At 48.3% G+C, this 26,302-nt stretch overlaps 1 protein-coding gene across 1 annotated transcript in view; it reads left to right on the forward strand.

Annotated features, from left to right (window-relative positions):
- LOC308174387 (dynein, cytoplasmic 1, intermediate chain 2a-like) overlaps positions 1–24,592 on the forward strand; it is a gene marked incomplete at both ends in the record, with an annotated part of 29,005 nt that extends 4,413 nt beyond the window's left edge. Inside the window, 12 exons of the mRNA XM_080549466.1 lie at positions 278–393; positions 7,879–7,968; positions 8,271–8,445; positions 8,564–8,663; positions 16,057–16,179; positions 18,994–19,140; positions 20,884–20,997; positions 21,487–21,632; positions 22,744–22,888; positions 22,988–23,128; positions 23,882–24,007; positions 24,479–24,592. Coding sequence (XP_080405592.1) covers positions 278–393; positions 7,879–7,968; positions 8,271–8,445; positions 8,564–8,663; positions 16,057–16,179; positions 18,994–19,140; positions 20,884–20,997; positions 21,487–21,632; positions 22,744–22,888; positions 22,988–23,128; positions 23,882–24,007; positions 24,479–24,592 — 1,537 coding nt within the window. The remainder of the gene's footprint in view (positions 1–277; positions 394–7,878; positions 7,969–8,270; positions 8,446–8,563; positions 8,664–16,056; positions 16,180–18,993; positions 19,141–20,883; positions 20,998–21,486; positions 21,633–22,743; positions 22,889–22,987; positions 23,129–23,881; positions 24,008–24,478) is intronic.
- Positions 24,593–26,302: the final 1,710 nt, after the last annotated feature.

The raw sequence follows: 26,302 nt of genomic DNA on the forward strand, positions 1-26,302 counted from the left end.
CAATTCAGATTAAAAATGTTTTAACAATCAAGTTGTGCTGCATGCATATGAGGCATCTTTCATTCACAATGCTAACTGAACATTAGCCCACCCTTTCTGCTCCATGAGTAAGTGATCATTTGAAGATGTCCGCATTTGTTTCAAAAGCAATGATGTGATGAAGTACAAATGAAATGTCTGGGATGTGATAACTTACTTGTGCTGTGTCTCATACCCATGTCATGCAGTCTGGTGTCCATGGCCATGCGTTGTATTTGAAGTTGTGCTGTGCTTTTAGGCGAGGACCTGTAAAGCTGGGTATGGCTAAGATCACCCATGCGGGCTTCCCACCCAAGGAGACCGTGTCCTACACCAAGGAGACACAGACACCTATTGTGACCCAGCAGAAGGAAGGTGTGAATTCTGACCATGAGTTTAATACACTTTAATTATTAGATACTATGCAATAAGTTCTGAACAAGACTTTACTGTTGACTGTTTACTGAGAACAGTGCAGTTGGTTGTGTGTGTGTGTGTGTGTGTGTGTGTGTGTGTGTGTGTGTGTGTGTGTGTGTGTTGCGCCTGGCTGGCTTGTATGATCATACAAGTGGGAGCAGGAAGTGAAATGATCTGGCCTTACAGAGTAGAGATGAAAGCTATGGAAAATTGCAGGGGCCCGGGAAACACAAGACGGCAAAGGAAAGATTAAATTCACACACGTAGACCCACTCCTTTTAACCTCCCCACACACACACACTCTCCACTCACCCCCATCCTTTGACCAGTAGGGCCAATAGGGAAAAGAAACAGTAAATTGGGGGAGATATGATGTGCTGTGTGCATGCCCGGCTAGTGCATCTGAGACATGTCAATGTATGCAATGTATGTAATTGCTACACAGCTTTCATGTGGTCGCCGATGCATATCTTTAAAAATATATATATTTAACCCTAACATCCACATGTTGACCACATATGCCACGATTATGTGTGATGATGTGATCTCCTCTTTGAATACAGTGTCTTTAGTTTTCAAGATGCAGTTGAGGGTCTCCAGGAATTAACCCCATCTCAGTTATTTAATCTTCATTATTAGAAATCATAATCAGAGCAAGTTACTGCTTTAGAGACACTGCTATTTTATTAATGTTTTTGTTAATTTGTCCATTAGGCCTGTATTTCCAATCCAGTATTGATTTATCAATCAATCAAACTTAATAACTATAATAACACAATAACTATGTGAGTGAGTTTACTCAGCGAGGGCTGGGGTTAGGAACAAAGCTCCGTTCCCTAGTTGAGCTGGTTGTCTTTGTGCTAGAGAACCAAGTCTTCTAACTTCCTCTTCACACTTAAGCCTGCCTAGAACCCAGTCTCCTGTCAGATCAATCTCTCCAGTGGAAACTAGCCAGATGACTTGTGGTGATTTTTTCATTGAGGAATGTGAATTGGCCTGCAGTCTTGCTGCGAACAAATTGTGTGATTCTGTGGAAAACCATAAGCAGAGCCAGTGAAGGATGAAGAGCAGCAGTCTCTGTTCTGTTCTGGGGCGGTGCATGGACTCTCTGGGGCATTGTAAAAGTGTGTTAAACAAGGATAGTTCCTGCCAGCTGTTCAACACTAGACCCCCTTCGCTCTCTGCCACTATGTAATCATTTCATCAACTCTCTCGCTTCCCTGTCTTCTCCCTTCAGCGAATAGGCAAATAACAAAACACACTCAGTGACATTGTGCGTTTTCACGCCATCACTCCTGGCACTTGGTGAGACAGCGTCCCCATGCCTGCTCGCACCGCTCTGTGCATATTTGATGTTGGGGGTGGCGTCGGGCGCGTGCACTGATTGAGCGATTCATCATCTTGTCAAGAGGAGGCGACGGCGCGGCACTCTCAAGGTCAGCAGGCGGTGGCAGGAGAGGGAGGCGCTGCCATGCCATGCTACAGACAGAAAGAGGGAGCAGTGCCCCATAGCCCCCCCCCCCCAAAAAAAAGAGAGAGATAAGAAGATGCTGACTATTGATCCAGTATTTGGGGGAGTCTGGGGGCAATGGTCACTCTTCAGTGAATTTGACCTAATATGCAGAAATCCACCGTGGTATATCTAGAACATTCACATGTTCAGATTACAATAGCAGCCATCGCCAACGTCAATAAGTGCTGCTTAACAAGAGGTAATTATGGAGAAAGATATTGGGAAATTCAGTGAGTGGTCTGTCTGGTGATCCTGGTATACAGGAGTGTGAAGTTTGAGTAAATTAGAAATTTAATTAAATGTAATTGTTTTAATCACTCAGAATTCAGGGGAAGGTCAAAACTTTTAATCACGAAAGGACCTCAATAGCCTCTTGTTTGAAGTGGCGCTCTTTGAACATAGTCACCTTTCATGTACTCACACTTGACGATTAGTAAGCTACTTCTGCTAACTGTCCATTGTTGAATTATTTTTTTCAATATACCATACCACTAACCACAATTTCAACATGCTACTCGTGTAATTACATTGAGTTTATTCAAGGTCAAGATTTAATGTGAAAGTGATCAATGACAAATATTAATTCCGTCTTGGATATCTTACCAACTCTCCACGTTTTCCTTCACGATTGCATCAGGCTGAGGGGATAAAACATAAACAAAAAACATAGGCAGAAACCCTTTCCATCACATTCACAGAATTGTCATTTAGTGTTCCAACCCTCTTGTAGAGAGAGAGAGAGACAGAGATATTTCACAGCTGACTGAGACCTCAACCTGCTTGTCAGAGTTGCTGTAGTCTGACTTCTGAAATCGCCTGCCTGATTTGGACCATTATGTCATGATTTTGATGCCATATCATTTAATTGTTGTTAAACTAATAGCATAAATGTGTTTTAAGTATTAGAAGGGACATGATGCTAGTCTACTTCATTTACTTAAGACTGACAACGCTGAATTGAATGAAGCTGTGTTCGTTAGTATTAAGTGGGCTCTCTCTACAGACGTTGTCTCCACCCTCATCTGTACTCCACAGTCATCTATACAGCAATGGAAGGTTTGTGTAGATTGTAGAAGCCTTCGTAAACTTAAAATGTGGAAGTCTGGACCCGACCCGACCAACACACCTGCAGCGGGGAGTAAAGGTCATTCGTTTTGTACTTGAACAACACTGGACCCACGTAGCGTTTGCATTAATATATTGTCCATTGACAAAGACCTGTGATTACATTCCCCCCTCCCCCTGCTCCTCCCCAAAAAGCTTTTATTTCTTAAGTGGTACAAAAGCCATAATTGGGCCTGCTTTGAGGGGAGGTGTCAGTGTGCAGGACGTGGCTGATCCGGGTGAATTCTGTTAAATGTTTCTTTCCCCCTCGTCTGTGTGCTCCCCCCCCCAGCGGGGTCAGCAGGATCACTAGCTTTTCTCCAAATGGCCATTTTGGCTGGCAGGTGCATTATACCCTTTATTTTCAGATTGTCTTTCCGCTGCTAATGCCTGGCAAGTTGATTGCTCTGGCTGCCTCGCCGGGGAAAGGGCTGACGAGCGCCGCCAGGCCCAGCTGAAAGACAGTGATTACTGTTTCAACCCTCCGGTTGTGTTCATGTTTGCCCCCCCATCCTTGGTGTTCCCGGTCTAATTAGACCGGTCTGATTAACTGCTTCATATCTTAAAAACGACATGGTCAAATTTGCTAAATGTGGTACCTGGTGAAAGCTGAGACCTGTGAGATGTTAAAAAAATGAACATAGATATGACCAAATTACTGTAATGTGACTAAATACACAGTAGAAATTGAATATTTCATTTCCGTTTTTGAGAATTTCAAATAAGAAGGCCAGTTACACCCTGAAACTCTATCTCTGCCAAACAACACATTGGATCAGTTCTTCAACATCTCAACATATACTGTGCAAGATTTGATGAGACATAAACAATGTAGACTATTGGTTAACCTGAATAACTGCAATATAGAAAGAATAGACACTGAAAATGTATTCCAAAATGAACATTTATTGTAAAACAAATTCACAGAACATCAGAATGAATAGTCGTGTGTGTGTGTGTGTGTGTGTGTGTGTGTGTGTGTGTGTGTGTGTGTGTGTGTGTGTTTGCTTTCAGAAGCAAGAAAGCCAGGACATATACTATACCATTGCCCAATCATAGCTGTTACTGTAGTGTTGCATGTGCATATAATTCTATTTTGATGATTGGGTTGAGAGAGGAGGTACACCACAAGAACGGTGGTCAGGGTCAAGGTCTCTCTGCCTGTGTGTGTGTGTTCACCCACAGGAGTGGCATTTTGCAATCAGATCAGAGTGTGCCTTGCAAACGTAGGCATCACATTTGTAGCATGTAAGGCTTGTTTTATTGTCTCTAGGGGCACAGAGCTTGCATCTTTGCCTTTTCCGCCCCTGTCCTTGCTGGGGGGCAGCGGCTGGGGCTTGCTGACTCCTAACCAGACTGGCAGAGGCTGGTGTGCGGGGAAGGTGCTGGCGCCTTTGAGTTAGAGGAGTAACTAATGCTTTCCCGAGCTCTGCCAGGAAGAGTCTCCTCTTGAAACTCTTCCCCCGATTCCACACTGGGTCGATCGCCATCCATACCACATATGCGTTACACGCAGACACATCCAGGATGTTGTGGAACACTGCCACTGGCCAACAGGCTGTCATTCGCTGGCAGGTGTACATGCCAGTAAGCTGCAATGAAAGAAAACATAAATAAGAGGTTGGAAATAATATTGAATCTGTCGTACACAAAAATGCATTGTTTCACACGAATAAAAGTAAAATAAAATGCATGATAGATGAAAATATACATTACCTTATCAAGGCAGTCCACACCTCCTTTGTTGCTGTTGTAGTCCAGGATGATCTGGGGCTTCCTGTCCTCTGTGGTGCTGACAGCAGCGTCTTTGTGTACCGTGCTCATCAGGATGACATTTTTATTCTTCTTGGGAACATAGGACACAAGACAGTGTGTGGCAGTGAAAGCAAATTTTGATGAGAGTATCTCTCTCCCTCTGGTTGACACCAGCGCAGGGGGAAGTTCAGGCTTGTTCTTCCTCACTGTCCCCACCATGGTGAGCTTGCGTTTCAACAGCTCCTTACAAGCGCATATGAGGTGAAAAAGTTATCACAAGTGATATTATGCCCCTTGAGACCGGCTGTCATGTCCAGCACAACACGCATGCTCTGTTTTTTTTCTGGCCTTCCATCAACAGGTTTTCCCGTGTAGACCTGCATATTCCAGGCATAGCTGCTCCTGGCATCACATGCTGCCCAGATCTTGATTCCATACTTGCCTGGTTTGCTTGGGATGTACTGCTTGAAGGGACAGCGACCTCTGAAACGGACCAGGCGCTCGTCAACTGTCACCTCAGGGCCTGGATTGTACATCAGTGGTAGGCGCTCCACCCACCTGTCCCAAACGTTCCTGATGGCAGCGAGTTTGTAATTTCGCCAGCGGGCAGGTCTTGTATCTCTGTTATCAAATCGGATAACTCTCGACAGGACATGAAACTGCTGTAATGACATAGTGGACCGGAATATAGGCCTCCCGCACTCCGCATCCCACAGACTCTTTGTAGCCTCATTGTTTGACCGATATACTCCTGCTAGAATCAACAGACCTATGTAGGCTTGAAGGTCTACCTGGTCCAGTGCTCTCCATGTGTCCCCAAACACACGCCTCCCCTCCAGGTTTGTCATGTCCAGTACAATTTCCTCAATGGACTCTGGTAAAAACAGTTGGAAGCTGGACTTGATGTCATCCACACAAGATGTAGCAAACCGCGTTGGTCCTGGTGTCATCCTTATGATGTTTTCCACTCTCGCTCTGCTTGCTCTAAACAATGTTTAGTCTGGAAGGTCTGGTTCGGATGGGCAAATAAGCACGGGAAAGAGAAGGGTTCCCATAACAAACACCTAATTGTTTAGTTTGAAATGTGTCAAACTTTATATATGAGGTATTTGAACAGGTCTGATACATCCTGGAATGTTGTAGCTTGTTACAACTTGTGTTATCCATTAATTTCCTATGGCGGTCATTTTTGACCGGGAACACCACCGATGTTACAAAGTTGACTAAAACCTCAAAATTCAATGCCAGTGGTTAGTCAGCAATTTTATATGTTCAAATGCCTAGTGTGGAAGATATCATAAGGCCTTGAGGCAATCAAATGTAAAACACAATATTTATGATTGATGAAAGTTGCTCTCGGTCAGATTTGACCGGGAACACAACCGGAGGGTTAAGCCTGATTGAGGCCCTTGAAAGGAAAGATTTTAACCTTCTCCTTTTGGTTTCCAGAGTACGCTCGAACATTGAAATGGCTTGTGTCATCAACCCAGTTCTGTAAACTCATCAGAACATCAGAACACCCAGGACACCCCGCCCACCCCCCCACCCCCAAACGCCACCCTCCACAACACTAAACGCGGGAAAGGGGAAAAAAATCATTCGGCGCAGACAAAGTGACAGATGACATTATCATTTAGATAATCTCAGTGGACGGGGGGATGGAAGTGTGAATCGCTGTCATCCTAGATAGGGAACCTATACAATATGATATAGGGCTCGGAAGTAACACACAAATATTTCCTCATACACATGAAATATGTTTGTTTACACTATCCATTCATACATTTGAAGGGGTAAAGGAGGATGTGAGATGTTTGTTTGAGAAAGCGGATTCGCCTCGTGTGAGTTTGAGCCAGTGTGTGGTTCGCCAGCTGGTTGGGCCTACAAGCTGTATTTTGTTGTACATTCTCTGGCGTTGAATAGCAGTTGTAGGACCCCCTGCTGGGACGGTAATTGCACAGGCTTGTCGTTCAGGGAGAGGCTTGTCTAGGGGCGGCCAGGCGGAAAACCTCTGTGCCATCCTCATGCCACCTTTGAGTAGAACAAGACAATCCCAGCAGTAGAGCCATCTGCTTCAGCACCGTCCCGTCAGCTGGCTGGACCAATGGGAGCGGCCTCGGGCAGCTGCTCCACGCCCTCTGCCCCGCTGCCCCCTGGCCTGGAAGGGGGCAACTTGTTACTGGGAAGCAAGAGGAGATGGCTGCACTGACAAGTGCACTCCCTGTTGAATGGCTAGGTCTCATTATCAGAGTTAGGGGGGAAGAGGAGGGGGGAGGGGGACCCTACGACAAGGCCCCCTGCTGCGTCCTCCCCCCCTTCCACACAAATGACAACCCTCAGCGCTTTAGAAGGCACAGGTCCTTTCAGCGAGGTGACAATGTGTTGGCTAAATTGTGAGAAACAGAACCATTCCATTCCCATACCCATGCTAGCCTGCTGGCAATTCAGGATGCTTTTTTGAAAGATAAATAATTACTTTGTTGCCGTTGTAGTACCCAATAGGAATAAAAACCATGTTCACACAGACTTGGACTACCCATCTTCCGTCGTAGACTGAAGACCCATCTCTTCAGGTTACATCTTAACTGCTCCTCCTGAGACATCTTCTGACCCTCACCACTACGTCTCCTAAAGACACCCGCTTTCCCCTCTACTGTGTCCCTAAGAACTTCTATTGCCCCCCTTGTACTGTTTCTCAGTTTCTCCAGTAAAAAAAAAAAAAAAGTTTTAGTAGAAGGCGATAAGGTAGGGAGAAGGTTTTTCCTTCTATCAGTGGCCCCGGGCCCGAGCTAGATTACTCTTCCTGCAACGAATGGTGGATTGCTGATTCACATGCTTGGTATTCAAATGTATTGATTGTAAGTCGCTTTGGAATAAGGCGTCTGCTAAATGCCAAAAATGTAAAATGTAACTTGGATGTTTAGTTGTAATGTTCACTATTTATATGCATCTATGGTAATGGTATTCATAGATTTATTTTTTATAGCACTCCTATAGGATTTGATTTTTAATTACTAAACAATGAGGTGCAAAGCTTTGCCAGGCTTGAACTGACTATCTTGTTTCAACAGAGGAGGAGGAGGAGGAGGAAACGGCTCCAGCAGAACCAGAGGTTGAGACCCAAACTGAGAAACCAGTCCAGAAGAAGGAGGAGGAGGAAGGTAGGCTAGAGTTCCTTGATATACTCCTACACTGGGTCTCTCACTAACAATGCTAGAATTCAACTGCAACAGGTGACAACTATCAAAGGCATTGTATGTGAAACAGTATTGATGGAATTTCATGTATTTATTTAAAAATTCAACAACCATTGAATTTCATGAATAAGACATTCTGATACTTATGGAATCAACTTCTTAAAATGAAAATGATTGCATGTCGTTGTGTTTGAAATTGATTGGAATTGTACAACACACACACACCTATGAGGTAGTCATTTATAGTCATTTATGTCTGTCTGTAGCACCCCCACATGAGCTGACAGAGGAGGAGAAGCTGCAGATCCTGCACTCTGAGGACTTTATGACCTTCTTCGACCATAGCACTCGTATGGTGGAGCGAGCGCTGTCTGAACATGTGGACATATTCTTTGACTACAGCGGCCGCGACCTGGACAGCGACCGCGACCTGGAAGAAGGGTAAACGGCTAACATCACACTTTTACTTTATTTTACAAGACAGCTACAGTTTCTGTTGTATTTTGACCTTTCTTCTTTTTGTATTTTCTTTTTTTTATTATATTATATTATTTTCTAGTGAGATCCAGGCAGGGGCCAAGCTGTTTCTGAACAGGCAGTTTATGGACGAGCGCTGGTCCAAACACCGTGTTGTCACCTGTCTGGATTGGTCCCCTCAGGTAACAGCCTTGCACCGTCACAACCAGGTCATCATCATGACTCTCCCCTTCAGGGTCTTAGTCACTGTGGGAAAACCCACGTCATTATTTTTAATGTCAATATACAAAACACAGTTATTTGAGCTTTCACTGGCCTGCTATAGCTTTTTGTCTCATAATTGAGCCACTTATTGTTTGCTATTATAAGTATAAAGATTGTTAATGCGTTGAAATTACTTATCAAGCTGGTGGCTTAATTCTGTTTGATTTACGTGACACTTATTTAGCATATTATACATTTAGCCACAATGCCCCAGGAACCTCGAACTTATGTCACGCACAAATTGTCACTTAGTTGGAGTCCATAATGATTTGTTTCCCCTTACGTCTCTCTTCATTTGATTCAGAGTTCTACAATGGCTTCTGACATTGATTGAACACCAACTCATTGTTCAACAACCTTGCTTGCTCAGAGCGATATCCATCCCCCTTGTGCTAAATTGTGTATTCACAAACTGTAGACTTCAGTTTTAACAATATGAGAAGCAGCAGAGGTTAATGGTTTGTTTACATCTGGTAAACAAACCTGGTAAACAAACCATTCACAGAGGACGCCATAGCGACGACTCTCCACGCCACTCTATCCCACCTGGAGAGGGGAAACAGCTACGCGAGACTGCTCTTCGTGGACTTCAGCTCCGCCTTTAACACCATCCTTCCAGACAGGCTAGTGACCAAACTACTAGACCTGGGTCTATCACACTCTATATGTGCGTGGATCAAGGACTTCCTGACCGACCGCCCCCAGAGGGTGCGGGTGGGCCCCCACACCTCCACAGCCCTCAGCCTCAGCACTGGGTCACCCCAGGGCTGCGTGCTAAGCCCCATCCTCTACAACCTCTACACCCACGACTTCACCCCCATCCACCCCAGCAACTACATCGTAAAGTTTGCAGACGACACCACCGTGGTGGGATGTATCTCGGGGGGGGACGAGGCGGCGTACAGGGATGAGGTAGAGCAATTGAGCAAGCTGTGCAAGGTTAACAACCTGCTGCTAAACAAGTCAAAGACCCAGGAATTCATCGTAGACTTCAGGAGGAAAAAGTCCGAGATCCTGCCCCTGCTCATCGACGGAGAGAGCGTGGAGATAGTCTCAACCCTCCGATTCCTGGGACACAACATGCGGGATGACCTGGCCTGGAAGGACAACACTAAAGGCACCATCAAGAGGCCACAACAGCGGCTATACACCCTGAGATGCCTCAGGAAACAACACAACAAGAAGGAGATACTGGTGGCCTTCTACCACGGCGCAGTGGAGAGCATCCTCACCTTCGGCATCTCCAACTGGTTCCACAGCTGCACAACAGCGGAGAGAAACGAGCTACAGAGAGTCGTGAGAACAGCACAGAAGATCACCGGCGCCCCCCTCCCCTCTCTGGAGGAGCTGTACAAAACACGCTGTCTCAGGAGGGCCTCCAAGATCTCCAAGGACCCGACCCACCCTGGGCACGAACACTTTGTCAAGCTGCCCTCGATGTTATGACACGGGGGCGAGGGAGCTCAAGGACACGACACCGGAGGCAGAATACAGTGTTAGCCCCGTAGGGTATTTATTTACAGTGCAGGTGGGTGGAAACACAGATGATGAGTCCGGAGGTTTCAGCCTGGCGGGCTGGGGGTTTCAACCTGGCGGGATGGCGGTAGTGGTTGGCATGGGCTGTGGAGGAACAGGAAAGCAGGGTAAGTCTCCACGGTAGGCCAGTACGTAAGATATCAACGAATCACAAGAATAGGCACAAGAGCAAAGTTCATAACTAATCACAGAGGATACTTGCCAGGTCATTCTTAGGGAAGAACTGACGATGAATGGAGGGAGTCCAGGGTAGATGTAGCCAGAGGGTTGATTGGGAGTGGAGACAGGTGTGTTGGTTTGACTGTGGCTGGATAACCCTCCAATCACCGGGAACGAGCTTCACCTGCGGCGGAGAGCACGCTGTGCTCGAGTTGTGGGGGCGGGTGCTCGAGCTGTGGGGGCGGGGGAGGGCGTGTGTGACGGCCCAGCCGTAACAGGACCCCCCCCCGAGGGGGAGCCTCCTGGCGACCGGCCCGGAGCCTCCGGGTGGGCCCGATAGAAGTCCCTGAGGAGGACTGGGGACATGATCTGGGACCGGGGAATCCAGCTCCGTTCCTCTGGGCCATATCCTTCCCAGTCCACCAGGTACTGGAAACCCCGGCCACAGCGACGAGCCCTGAGGAGCCTCCTTACCGCCCACTGGGGGTGGCCATCCACCAACTGAGGAGGGGGCGGTGCAGGGGCTGGTGGCATCAGGTCGCTGGCGACATGGGGCTTAACCCGGGAGACGTGGAACACCGGGTGGATCCGACGGAGGGAGTGAGGGAGGACCAGCCGGATGGCAGCGGGGTTGATGACCCGGTCGATGGCGTAGGGGCCGATGTACCTCGACGCCAACTTCCGGGAGGGGACATTGAGGGGGAGATCCGCCGTGGAGAGCCAGACCCTCTGGCCCACCTGGTACACCGGAGCTGGAGTGCGACGACGGTTGGCGCTTCGGGTAGTTCGGGCGGTGGCCCGAAGCAAGGCCGAGCGTACGGAGGTCCAGACCCGACGACAGCGAAGGAGGTGTGCCTGGACTGATGGTACCGACGCTTCGCCCTCCTGGGTAGAAAGCAGGGGTGGCTGGTACCCCAAGGAGCACTCGAAGGGGGACCGGCCGGTGGCTTCATTCACCATGGCGTTCAAAGAGTACTCCACCCAGGGTAGGTCCTTGCTCCAGGAGGATGGATGGAGGGAGGACATGCAGCGGAGTGCCGACTCCAGGCTCTGGTTGGCTCTCTCCGCCTGCCCATTGGTCTGGGGATGGTAGCCGGAGGAGAGGCTGGTCGTGGCCCCACTGCATCACCTTGGTCCTGACGGCGTCCGGGACGAAGAGACGGCCGGGGGACCCCGGTCGGGGATCTGGCTGGGTGCGCTGTGCAGCTCTGACCACCGCCTCGATCTCCAGGGTGACCACTCCAACGACCCGGGAGGATGGAACGATGGTGTCAGGAGTGGTGGGTTCCTCCTCTGCGGCATGGAGCCGAGAAAGGGAGTCAGCCTTGGCGTTCAGGGAGCCCGGACGGAACGTGAGGTGGAAGTTAAACCGCCCGAGGAATAGGGCCCAGCGTGCCTGACGGGAGTTCAACCGCCTGGCCGACTTGATGTAGGTTAGGTTCTTGTGGTCCGACCAGACGGTGAAGGGGTGCTCTGCGCCCTCCAGCCAGTGCCGCCACTCGTGGAACGCCTCCACCACCGCCAGCAGCTCGCGGTTCCCGATGTCGTAGTTGGCCTCGGCGGAGGTATAACGGCGGGAGTAGAAGGCGCAGGGGTGCACGGTCTGGTCCTCCGATCGTTGGGAGAGCACGCCACCGACGCCCGTGTCTGAGGCGTCCACTTCCACAATGAAGGGCCTAGAGGGGTCTGGGTTGATTAGGACCGGCGCCGAGGTGAAGAGCCTCTTCAGGTCACTGAAGGCAGCGCTGGCTGCTGGTGTCCACGTGAACTGGCGCAGGGGGGAGGTGAGGGCAGTGAGGGGGGCGGCTACCCGGCTGAAGTCCCGGATGAATCGCCGGTAGAAGTTGGCAAAGCCGAGGAATGACTGCAGCTGTTTCCGGGTGGTAGGTTGGCCCCACTCGACGACGGCCCGAGTCTTCTTGGGGTCAGGGCGAGTCAACCCACCCTCCACGATGAGCCCCAGGAATTCCACAGAGTGAGTGTGGAAAGAGCACTTCTCAGCCTTAATGAAAAGGCGATTCTCCAGTAGGCGCTGGAGGACTAGGCGGACATGTTGGACATGCTCCTCAGGGTTCCTGGAGAATACTAGGATGTCATCCAGGTAGAGGACGACAAAGATGTCCAGCATGTCCCTGAGGACGTCGTTCATGAGGGCCTGAAAGACGGAGGGGGCGTTAGTGAGACCAAAGGGCATGACCAGGTACTCATAGTGGCCACGGGGGGTCTTGAACGCCGTCTTCCACTCGTCACCCTCACGAATCCGGACCAGATGGTAGGCGTTCCGGAGGTCCAGCTTAGTGAAGATGGTGGCCCCAAGGAGGGGCTCAAAGTTGGAGCTCATGAGGGGGAGAGGATAGGTGTTCCGGACGGTGATGGCATTGAGCTCACGGTAGTCAATGCATGGCCTGAGGGTTCCATCCTTCTTCTTCACGAAGAAAAACCCCGCTGCCACCGGGGAGTGTGATGGACGGATGAGCCCCTCAGCCAGACAGTCGGAGATGTAGGTGTCCATGGCTGCCTTCTCCGGGGGGGCAAGGTTGTAGAGGCGACTGACCGGAAGTTTGTTGCCAGGGCGGAGCTCGACGGCACAGTCGTAGGGCCGGTGAGGCGGCAGGGTGCGAGCACGCTCCTTGCTGAAGGCCTCTCCGAGGTCGTGGTAGACCTCTGGGATGGAGGAGAGGTCAGGGGGAGCCGGAGGCGGTCGCAGAGGCGATGTGGGGGTATGGGCGGCACGGAGGCACCGGGCGTAGCATGCGGTACTCCAGCTCAGGATACGTCCCTCACCATAGCTGACATGGGGAATGTGGAGCTCGAGCCACGGTCGTCCCAGGATGAGCGGGGACTGGGGGGTCTTGAGGATGTAAAACCGGATCTCCTCCACATGGTTCCCAGAGACGGTCAAGGAGAGGGGTGTAGAGCGGTGGGTGAGAGGCCCCAGGCTGTGTCCGTCTAGGGCTGAGACGGAGAGGGGGGTCTCGAGGGCAACGAGGGGAACGGCAGCTGAGCGGGCCAGCTGGGCGTCCATAAAGTTCTCGTCTGCTCCCGAGTCAATAATGGCCTCGACCGTGAGGTTCTGCCCCTGCCAGGAGAGGGTGACAGAGAACCTGGCTGGGCTGGTGGTAGGTGGGGATTGAGAGACACGGCTCACCCGGATTCCCCCTTCGGGTGAGCCTGCCCTTTTGATAGGGACGGGCAGGTGTCACGGAGGTGTCCCTTCTCTCCACAGTAGAGGCACAGGCCCTGGGCCCTTCTCCTCTCCTTCTCCGCCGTGGTGAGGCGGGCTCGACCAAGCTGCATCGGCTCCTCGCCAGTGCATGGGGTGTAGGTCGACTCCCGTGCGGAGGAGGGGTTGGCTGTGACGATAGGGTCCTGGGGGCGTGGCGAGCTGGTCTGGTAGCGCCCTCTCTCTCTCCGACGCTCCCGGGAGCGCTCGTCAACGTCGATGGCTAGGGCCACTAGTTCGTCCAGGGCGGCGGGTCTGTCCCGGACGAGCTCGTCCTTGATGGCCTCACTCAGCCCCTGGCGGAAAGCAGATCGCAGTGCCCTGTCATTCCATCCGCTTCCGGCTGCCAGGGTGCGAAACTCGGTAGAGTAGGCCGCCGCGGTCCGGTTCCCCTGGTGGAGTGACATCAGTCGCGCCCCGACCTCCTGTCCTGCAGTGGGGTGGTCGAAAACCCTCTTGAACTCCGTGAGGAAGGTAGCGTAGTCACCGAACAGGTCAGGGCGGGCGCAGAGGGTGGCCTGGACCCAATTCAGGGCGTCGCCGGTGGTGAGGTTGGTGATGAACGCCACCCGGGCTGCCGGCGACCAGAACTGGCTGGGCTGATGCGAGAACACCAACTCGCACTGGAGGATGAAGCCTCGGAACTGGGCGAAGGCTCCGTCGAAGGGGCGGGGGCTGGCTAGGTGGGGCTCCCGTGGCTGTCCAGTAGGTGGTGCCGGTAGCTGGGCAGGGTCAGGGAGAGCAGGGGGGGGGGCAAAGGCTGCGAGCGCGGCCACCTGCGCTGTAAGCGCTTGGGTCGTAGAGATGAGGTGCTGCATCTGGGTGGCGCGGTGCTCCTGGTTAGCCTCCTGGGTTGTCATGCGAGTGTTCAGGGCCTGGCACGCTGTAGCGGCCGCCTGGAGGAGGTGAGTGTGTTCAGCGAGGATCTGGATAGCCGTCGGGCCGGATCCAGGGGTGGGAGATGGTGCCCGGTCCTTCGTGTCGTCTGAGCCCAATTGCATGGTCAGTTCTTCTGTTATGACACGGGGGCGAGGGAGCTCAAGGACACGACACCGGAGGCAGAATACAGTGTTAGCCCCGTAGGGTATTTATTTACAGTGCAGGTGGGTGGAAACACAGATGATGAGTCCGGAGGTTTCAGCCTGGCGGGCTGGGGGTTTCAACCTGGCGGGATGGCGGTAGTGGTTGGCATGGGCTGTGGAGGAACAGGAAAGCAGGGTAAGTCTCCACGGTAGGCCAGTACGTAAGATATCAACGAATCACAAGAATAGGCACAAGAGCAAAGTTCATAACTAATCACAGAGGATACTTGCCAGGTCATTCTTAGGGAAGAACTGACGATGAATGGAGGGAGTCCAGGGTAGATGTAGCCAGAGGGTTGATTGGGAGTGGAGACAGGTGTGTTGGTTTGACTGTGGCTGGATAACCCTCCAATCACCGGGAACGAGCTTCACCTGCGGCGGAGAGCACGCTGTGCTCGAGTTGTGGGGGCGGGTGCTCGAGCTGTGGGGGCGGGGGAGGGCGTGTGTGACGGCCCAGCCGTAACACTCGAACAGGAGGTACAGGACCCCGGCCGCTAAGACAAACAGACTGAAAAACAGCTTCTACCACAGGGCCGTCAAGGCCCTGAACACAGAAAAGGCCTAAGTTCTGGGCCCAGGACAGTCCGGACGGATTGTATGGCAGCTAGTGCTGAGGCACAAACATGTACATTTTCAAGCCTGCAAACTGTGACACTTTAAAATAATGTGAAAAAATACTTTCTTGTGCAATATGACAACCCTAGTTGACTATCTGTGCAGTATAGTACAGTGGATTGTGTACATAGCCTTTATTGATGTAAACCAGCTCCTTACCTTCTTGTGATTTTATGCATCTATGCTTTTTCTAAAATGTGTTTCTTTTTCCTTTCCTAAACACCAGGGGAGCCTCCCCTCCTAAATTTCGTTGTTTGGTACCTGTACTGTAGCAATGACAAATAAAGTCTATCTATCTATCTAAGTGTTTGAAAGCAGGGTCGTTCAAGCCATTCTTTCTTCAGCCATCTCTGCCAGTGTTTTTAGTGTGCGCTGAAGGGTTGAGTTTCAAAGGTCCTCAATGACCTGCAGCGGCCAACTTTTACTATTATGGTTGGTTCAGCTCTTCTCAGAAGTCTAGTGCTTAAAACATTATGCACAGTCGTAGCTTTAAGATACAAACTTTATTTACCAGACTGCTGTTGGTAGAAAAAGTTTCCCGGCCATAAATCTTGTTGAAGGAGGGGCGGTTACACATTCTACTAGGCATTCAGTGGCACCGCGGAGAGCAGGGGAGGCTTGTTCACATGGAGCCAAGCCTGGGGGCCATGTCTACTTCCTCCTGACATTCATTTGGGCTGATTTGTCTGTCACCAGTATCCTGAGCTGCTGGTTGCCTCATACAACAACAACGAGGACGCCCCCCACGAGCCGGACGGGGTGGCCCTGGTCTGGAACATGAAGCACAAGACCACGCCCGAGTACGTCTTCCACTGCCAGGTATTGAAGCACCCCCCCCCCCCTCCCCTCTGCCTCATGGGTGGCTCTACCTGACGAGTGTGGAACACTGCCAACCGTCCCTCCTTCCCAAGCTTCCCCCACCCCCCCCCATCCTCCCTTCATCCACACTGTGATTTCACTGGGCTGGCATTTCACCTCCACCACATCTATCCACAAACACATGTTAAGCCCCTTTTCCACTATCGTGCCAGCCCGGGTCGACCCTGCTTCTTTGGTGCTTCTTTGGTGCTTTTCCATTTGTCGGCCCGGGTCGCCTCGGCTCGATTCGGGTCGCTTCTTTAGCTACCCTTCTTAACCAGGAACCAAATTTAGACCTGGAACCTTTTTGCCAGGCTGCGTGTGACGTGTGACGCTGCACACCGTTGATTGGTCAATGGAAATCGTCATCCCATGTTTTCATCCCATGATTTCTTCGCTAACCGCCATCTTGAAATACCACATTCGCTCTTGGAAAATGTCACTACAGTTTCTGTAATAGCTTATTAATAAAGATTCGAAAAATTATGCTGATGTTACGCTTGCCTGGCTCAGGACAAGGTGACAAAAAGGGAGACGACACATGGGTAACAATAATAGGAGATTTATTAAAGAATAATATGTTAAATGGAAATAATGTTTAAAGTAAATAGTAACAACAACCAAAAAGGCTGCTGGTTGACCAGGAAGAGAACGAGTCCATCAATTTGACCCCCTCTTAAAGTTCCTGGGACAATCAGGATGATCACCCCCACCTGTGCCCATCTGGAACCAAAAGAGAAGGTCAACAGGACAACAGATGTATGGCGCCCACTGGTGGTACCAGTGTGGATCGTCACACTGACCATCGTATTATCTTAGTTTAATGTCATTTCAATGCATCATAGAACTTTTATTTACAACAAGCATAACACAAAAATCGCTATTATGCACCGTCTTTGCCCGTGAATAACACCGGCTGTGAATGTGGTAGAAACACAATACTCCTTTGCTAACTTCACCATCGGTATACGGTCATTTTGAGCCCTTAACCACCGCGCTGACACCCCGAGAAGTTATGCTTTTAACCGTAAACTCAATGAACCGGGAGTTCACCCGCTGCTGCTCGCAGCACCACGCCTGCTGGTTGAAAGTCCCGTTGACAGCGGGGGCAGAGAAAAGTTTTACCAGGGAATTCGCTCCGCGCTGTCGACGGTGATAGGAGTGTAGGATCGACACTATTCAAATGGTTTTGGATTCCCTGTCCTCTCCCCTATCCGGACACGTTTGAATTGTTATCCTAACCCACGGTAATCCAAAGTTATTAACCCGCAAAGCACCGCTTGCTGCTGGATGAAACTCCTGTTGACAGCGGGGGCAGAGAAAAGTTTTACCAGGGAATTCGCTCCGCGCTGTCGACCGTGATAGGAGTGTAGGATCGACACCATTCAAATGGTTTTGGATTCCCTGTCCTCTCCCCTATCCGGACACGTTTGAATTGTTATCCTAACCCACGGTAAACCGAAGTTATTAACCCGCAAAGGGCACCGTGTTTGTCCGTGAATAACACGGCACACAATGATACTACAGTTCATAAAGCAGACAAGTGAAGGCAGTGGTTTTAAGGGTTCAAAAAACATGACTTTATTATGTGTACATAGCTTCCTCTCTCTCTTTCTCTTTCTCTCCCAAAAAAATCACGGTTAGTAATATACCACATGCCGAGGAAAAAGTATACGATAGCTTCAAGTTCCTCCATGTCGCTGTTGTTGTGGCTGTGTTGTGTCTCGTGAAAATATACGTCACCACCATGGCGCGCTTTTATGACGCGTAACTCCGCCTACTATCTCCTACTCCTCCTACTAGTTCCTGGTCTGTTGTGTATAGTGGAAAACCAGAACTGTTCAAAAGCGGGCCGAAGCAAACCGAACCGACCCGACCCGAAGCGATCCGGGCCGATAATGGAAAAGCGCCATTAGTTGGAGAAGACCCGTGGTGCCGGAGCTGACTGGCATCCAAGCTATAGGCAGCAGTAGTATTACGCATGCAGTGTTGTGGAGGGTGGTTAGTTATCATGTATATCTAAACAAGGGCCCTGTGTTCAGCAGGGAGAGCAGGTCCGCTAGTCTGCCTTATTATACTGCATGCCCCGAGGATCCCAGACCAAGACAGGTTGAGTAGAACCACATGTGGCTACCTCCAGAGCGGATGTAGTCGAGGGGCACATTGCTCTGACGAATACAACCCAACAGAAGTGTGAACTCATTTTTCTCCATGCCCTCTAAGTGGGCGGGAAATGTGATTTTCCTCACCGGAGTGTCACATTTTGGAAAAAAACATTTAGATTAATTAATGCGAACATTTGATGAGATGTTTGGGGTCGGTTTATTTAGATATGGGACTACGGGGTGATGACATCAGCCAGACCAACTAAAGACTTGGCAAAAGAGACTGGAGACATAATAAACGTGTATGAATAATGTGGACATAATCCATACGTGATATATCCTGTCTTGAGGCAGCCTGCAGGAGAAGGCCAAGCCATGAGTGGTGAGGTGTGAGTCATGGAAAACACAGGATTGTTAAACTCTAAAAAGAAAATAAGCAGCACGCTATACAGTGTGCTGGCATAGCGCTGCGTTACCGTGAATGGCCAGGTCTGTATATTATTTCTAGCGAGTCTGAAATTGGGGGCAGCACGCAGCCGTCATTGATTGGAGGTGACATCTGACATTACCAGAGAGACCTGTCGTCCGACCGTCTCCATGTCACTCTCTCTCTTTCTTTATATCTCTCTCTCTCTCTCTCTTTTTCTCTCCCTTTCTCCCTCTCTGCTAGTCTGCTGTGATGTCAGTAGCCTTTGCCAAGTTCCACCCCAACCTGGTTGTGGGGGGGACGTACTCTGGTCAGATCGTCTTGTGGGATAACAGGAGTAACAAGAGGACCCCGGTGCAGAGAACACGACTATCAGCGGCCGCACACACGGTACGACACAGAACTGTTCGTAACACACAGTACTACATGGCACAATATAGAACTGTGTATTGGGGTAATCTGGGATTGTTACATCCAGTTTTTTACTTTTCTATACACCGCGTTCCAAATTATTATGCAAATGATATTTTTCTCAGATGTTCCTAAATAGTCGATGCAAATGACAATCAGTATAATTTTCAAGTCATCAACCGTTAGAGTATAATTCAAATTTTATTGAACAAACCTCCCAATGATAACAGTATTTTTTTTTTAAAATAAAAAACTCAAAATGCACTGTTCCAAATTATTATGCACAACAGAGTTTCAAAACATTTTATAGGTTGTAAAGAACTAAAAATGGTAATTTGATGAATTTAGGGTTAGGAGGTCATATTAGGAGGTCATATTTACTGAAATCAAAAGCTATTTCAAACAAAATCATCTCAACAGGTCAAGTTACATGTTAACATAGGACCCCTTCTTTGATATCACCTTCACAATTCTTGCATCCATTGAACTTGTGAGTTTTTGGACAGTTTCTGCTTGAATTTCTTTGCAGGATGCCAGAATAGCCTCCCAGAGCTGCTGTTTTGATGTGAACTGCCAATGACACAGAGGTATTCTTTGCAGCATGACATGGTGCATTGTCATGCATGAAGATGATTTTGCTACGGAAGGCACGGTTCTTCTTTTTGTACCACGGAAGAAAGTGGTCAGTCAGAAACTCTACATACTTTGCCGAGGTCATTTTCACACCTTTAGGGACCTTAAAAGGGCCTACCAGCTCTCTCCCCATGATTCCGGCCCAAAACATGACTCCGCCACCTCCTTGCTGATGTCGCAGCCTTGTTGGGACATGGTGGCCATCCACCAACCATCCACTACTCCATCCATCTGGACCATCCAGGGTTGCACGGCACTCATCAGTAAACAAGACTGTTTGGAAATTAGTCTTCATGTATTTCTGAGCCCACTGTCATGCTGCAAAGAATACCTCTGTGTCATTGGCTGCTATAGGCATAAAAGGAGAGAAACTCATGGTGTGGCCCCCATCTTCCCCTGACCTCAACCCTATTGAGAACCTTTGGAGCATCCTCAAGCAAAATATATATGAGGGTGGGAGGCAGTTCACATCAAAACAGCAGCTCTGGGAGGCTATTCTGGCATCCTGCAAAGAAATTCAAGCAGAAACTGTCCAAAAACTCACAAGTTCAATGGATGCAAGAATTGTGAAGGTGATATCAAAGAAGGGGTCCTATGTTAACATGTAACTTAACCTGTTAAGATGTTTTTGTTTGAAATAGCTTTTGATTTCAGTAAATATGACCTCCTAATATGACCTCCTAACCCTAAATTCATCAAATTACCATTTTTAGTTCTTTCCAACCTATAAAATGTTTTGAAACTCTGTTGTGCATAATAATTTGGAACAGTGCATTTTGAGTTTTTTATTAAAAAAGAAAATACCGTTATCATTGGGAGGTTTGTTCAATAAAATTTGAATTATACTTTAACGGTTGATGACTTGAAAATTATACTGATTGTCATTTGCATCGACTATTTAGGAAAATCTGAGAAAAATATCATTTGCATAATAATTTGGAACGAGGTGTACATTCGCCATTGATTCTTTAAGAATATAACTTATAAGCCCCATGAACATAGTTCAACTAAGACTCCAGAGTGTATGACTGTGACAGTGTGTTACATCCAGAGACTCATTGTTGATCTTGGCCCCTCTTTTCCCTACAGCACCCAGTGTACTGTGTGAATGTGGTGGGCACTCAGAATGCCCACAACCTCATCAGCATCTCCAACGACGGACAGATGTGCTCCTGGAGCCTGGACATGCTGTCTCAGCCACAGGTATCACATGGAGGAATGTGTCTTATCGTCATCACCACAATGAGATGGGATTGGGATTGTATTTTTCCACATTTGTAGAATTTTTTCCACAAGGTTAGAGGGAGACAGAGACAACAGTATCTGTCACTGTTCTCCATATAGGCTTTACTGTCTCCATTCATAGTGAATGTCAAACATAGGAACCTCAGTAGGTTGGTGAATGGTGCCGAATATTTTTTTTTCTCTCCTGGCATTAACCTTCTAAAGCAACTCATTTTTCAAAATCAAGGAAATTAACTCTGCTAGCCATGTCATTCCGACTGCGCTGCCAAACCCCCATGTCAAATGTTAATCATTTATAAAGTGCTAGCTGAATTTAGATTATGCATTAATAAACTGTCAAGTTATAGGCTGAGGTTAGCCCTAGTGTGTGTGTGTTAACATGAAGGCAGGGCAGAGATCTGGTTCTGAATGTTATTCTCCCCCCCCCTCCTCCTCCCTCTCTTACAGGACAGCCTGGAGCTGGTGTTCAAGCAGTCCTGTAAAAAAAAAAAGGCTGTAAATGTCACCTCCATGTCTTTTCCCCTCGGAGACGTCAACAACTTTGCGGTGGGGAGCGAGGACGGCTCTGTCTACATGGCATGTCGTCATGGAAGGTAGCTATAGCTGCACCAATCGCTAGGCTGCCCCTCATGTCCCTGTCCCCACTGGACACCTACTGTACAACAGGAAACTGAGGAGGCTTGTTAGGTCCCGGGTTAAAACAGTGTGTCAAATAAATATACCCCCCCCCCCCTCACTTCCCAAAACTAAATGAATCCAACACTTGATCTCCTGCTGCTTGAGGTTTCACTCCTACCCAGCCATCCTGTTTTTCTTTCAGCTTCTGTCAGTTGTGTTTGTAAAGGTTGTTCAACATAAACATGGCACACATGGAGGGGAAACAAATACAATTTTTGCCCTTCTTTTTTCATTTGAGTTTTTTCTTTTGTCTCTCTCTCGGAGTGAGAGAGTTTGTTTAAAACCGGTTGCCCCATAGAGACATGAAACCAGAGGTCGCCTGACAATGCTTTAATTCGAGAACGAGTCGCTTCAGTACACAGTCACTGCGTCGTCCAGTAGTGAGGCAACAGACAAGGCAGCGTCTCTCGAATCAGAGCGCGTCCATGGGAGAGCGGGATGTCCATGAGGGATGTGGTAGTACAGTCCTGTGTTATGCCCAGAGACCGCAGAGAGAGAGAGGGGATAGTGAGCAGAGAGGGGATAGTGGCCATGATTTGCATGGCAGGATCACGGCTGTAATTGAGGGAATGATTTTCCACCTCATTTACAATGGTATGATACTCTCATCCCAGTTAATAACGCATAAGCATCACTCATGCTGAGTATTTACCTCTCGGGGTAATTATCAGAGCCCTAGTATGGTAACAGCTCAGTGCCATGTGACCAGGCAGAGTGGAAGCAGCGCCATACCACTGTGCGTTTTAAATAATGAAGGTGAATACTGCTGCGGTCCAGCAGTATCTCTTGAAATCAGTGTGTTATGCCCGACCAAAACAAAGGCCTTGAGCGAAGTGTCTGTATATTGTCACATACAGTATGTATTGTCACATATTCAATTGTAGACTATATCATGATATATTAGTAACATTTAGATCACGTGCTGGCTGTCAATTTATACTGAACAACAACTTGATATGATAGTGATGTGATTGGTTGGTCAGTGTTTGGTGCTTACTCCCTGTGTATCATCTTTGTGGTCCACAGTAAAGCAGGCATCAGTGAGATGTTTGAGGGCCACCATGGACCAATCACAGGGATCGACTGCCACACAGCCGGAGGGCCCATCGACTTCTCACACCTGTTTGTCACTTCCTCCTTCGACTGGACAGTCAAGCTGTGGAGCACCAAGGTACAATCCTTCAATACCCCACAATGCCCTTTTATATTTAGCTCTGGCTGTTCAGATTTTCTTAATGTGTTTTCACATCCCTCTCTCTCTCTCCTACAGAATAACAAGCCATTGTGCTCGTTTGAGGACAACTCAGACTACGTCTATGATGTCATGTGGTCTCCCACTCACCCAGCTCTGTTTGCGTGTGTGGATGGAGAGGGCCATCTTGATCTGTGGAACCTCAACAACGACACTGTAGTTATTTTTTCTGTCTGACAGCCTTTTCACATGATCTTGCACCGTCTCCAACTCACAACTCTCATTTGTTACTGATCCCATCATCTGTTGTCTTGTTTTTTCCAAAATCAGTGAACCATCATTTGGTGTACTTGGTACAAGTTAGATTACCATAAGAACCCATAGAGACACTTATAGCCCTAATAGTGTTATACAGATTTATACATACACCTTTTTTTCAGGTGAGAGAGTAAAGTCAAAATGACATTATCTGACTGGATTGCCCACAGCAATCCAATATTCAATTATAATTATGTTATAAATGTATATGGCTATTAGATTATAAATACTCTGGCTGTTTTGTTTACCTTTTGGTTGACAGCAAAAGGGAGAGAGGATGATAGGGAGGGAGAGAAGGAGAGAGAGCAGGATGGTGTCGGCTCGGCACACCAGAGAGAGAGAGAGCAAGAACCAGGTGAGAAAGTGGACAGGTAGTCAAGACCACATAAGTAAGTAGCCTTGAGAACCGATGGTTCTGGAGCCTAATGGCCCATAGGGCAGGAGCCTATCTCCTGTTTCTGTAGCGTGAGGCGGCTTAATGTACAAGTACACCCCTGGACATGACGCTGGTATGAGGCAGGGTCTTACCCCCTGGGGGGGGGGGGGGGTCCATGCCACGGTCCATGCCACCCCCCCAAGGCAGCAAACCTAGGGGAAACACTGATCAGTGTTGGTGTTATGAGGGTCTTGGCAGACACGGTGTTGTTTTGTTAGGTTCCTACAGCCAGTACCACTGTAGAGGGGAACCCAGCCCTGAACCGCGTGCGATGGGCCCACTCCGGCAGAGAGATCGCTGTGGGAGACATTGATGGACAGATCCGTGTCTATGATGTTGGAGAGGTGAGAGGCAATATTTGTATAATAGAAAAATATGACAACTGGGAAATGCATTGCGTAGAGTGAACTATACTTGAACTAGATTTGACAAACATAAGAATGTGTTTATTCATGCAGAATTATTGCAGATCATAAATAAGAAATAAACCAAGATGATTGCGGCTCAACAGGGTTGTTCTCTGTATCTGAAGCGGAGGTTAGGGGCCAGAATTATAGAGTTTGGCTCCCGAACTCTGGACCACAGTTAAGCCATTGTCAGACCCCTGCTCCCTGGAGTCAGTTCCCGAGGGTCTTGGCCTGACTGCTAAACCCCAGATAGAGAGAGCAGCTCTACCCCCTGATCTCTGCCAGGGAGGGGTCAGGTCTTGGTGACAATTGCCTGTGATCCCCTATACTAGGCCCACGAGAGGGTTGGAGCTTCAATAATATGGGTTAAGATTTTGACACATTTCTCTGTATTGTTTTTCCCTCCAGCAAATCGCCGTTCCGCGCAACGACGAATGGACCCGTTTCGTCCGAACCTTGGCGGAGATTAACGAGAACAGGGACGACGCAGAGGAGCTGGCGGCTCAGCGCCTGTCTGCTTGATCGCCATGGAAATGCCAGTCTAGGGACCAGAGACGGGTGTCTTAATGTTGTGTTGTTCTGATTTGTTCTGTTCTGATTTGTTTGATTTGTTCTGATTTGAGGAAAAGACACGATGACGACATTGTCATCAGGAGTGTGGACATCTTTCTTTGGAGACATTGTAGTCCGATTTAATACACCTACTTTACTTGGATACTCCATGCACCGGTCTCCACTGGGATAAGTGATAGGGCTATCAACCTCAGACACTACAAGAAACAAAGCCATCTTACTGCAATACAAATCAGCTGGCATTTTTATCTAGTACTCAAGAACCAGATGCCTTAAGGGTACAATGTCAGCTCCAGGTCTCGTGTCTGAATCCATACGTATACTGTAAGCACGTTGGGTTTAACAGCAAGTCGCGTTTCCCTGGCCACTTGTCTGCCAAACACAAGTATGTATTTGCAGTAATCATTCATGTGTTCACTACCTGTGCCCCATGCCCCTGTTCACTTAAATGGTCGTAAATGTATCACATCCTTACTACAGCCAGGAATGTAGACATCTCATCATAACATTAGCTCATGTGTTTCTATTTACCTTTAACCTAGATGCACCAAAAGTACATTTCTTTTTGTAAAATATCAAAAGTTTGACTTTTCCTCAATCTGAATGTCTTTGTACAATTACTTATGTATTGCTCTTAACATTAAAAGATGTCAGACTGCATCTGTTGATGTTTGTAAAATATGTAGAATGAATATTTGAGGATATGATACTGGTTTGGAAAATGTTTGATATCTGCTGTGTAAATTACCTATCCATACTGTATGTCAGTGGTCACCAACCTTTTTAAGCCCAAGATCCCTGACCTCAGCCTTGGTGAAGGCAAGATCTACCTATTGAAGCGTTGAGAGAAAAAGACAGACAAGATTGAACTTCAAACTTAATGCCTTTTATTTGCCTGTATTTTAATTACATGCAATGCTTTGGTCCAACATTAAAATTGATGCAACAAAAAAAAAAAGACTGTATCAAGCATATCAGGCAGCTGTCTTGCTTTAAGAATTGTACATAACTGAAACGTTAACAAATTGACATTCTTGACTGTAACAGGTTCGGGCACAGAGGGAGACAGACAATATGATTCTGCGGTTTAAGGAACGGGTTTTATTTGTGCAGCTGGTTTGGAGTCCGGTTTGGCTGAGCCTCGCTCAGGGGAGAACGTCTTGCCCGACCCTTCCGGTCGCGGCTCTCCTGCAGCGCTCTCCGACGTCTCTCTACAACCGACTCTCCGCTGCTTCTCCTCGATTCCTCCGTTCTCCGCTCACTGCGTCCTACCGAGGGAGAACAAAGCAACACATTAAGAGGGCACGTTGATGAGGACCCAATTGGCATCCCTTCACCAACCGTCCTGTAGCTCCCTCTGCAGGTCGGAACGCGCCATGTTCCCCACATTGACATTTTGACACTTGACTGACTTAATTATTATTCTTACTTATTAACATTGACAAACATATTTACAATTAGCATTTTATAAAGTAGAACTGTAATGTGTACTTTCTCAGTCAATGCTAAGTGCAGTCATCTTATGCAGCATCACTTTTCACATCAAAACAAAAGTAAAACTAATGTGTACTTTCTCATATTAACATTGACAAACATATTTACAATTATAGCATTTTATAAAGTAGAACTGTAATGTGTACTTGTGTCTCAGTCAGTGCT

This window comes from Nansenia antarctica (assembly GCF_963989245.1).
Source record: "Nansenia antarctica genome assembly, chromosome: 20".
NCBI lineage: Eukaryota > Metazoa > Chordata > Actinopteri > Argentiniformes > Microstomatidae > Nansenia > Nansenia antarctica.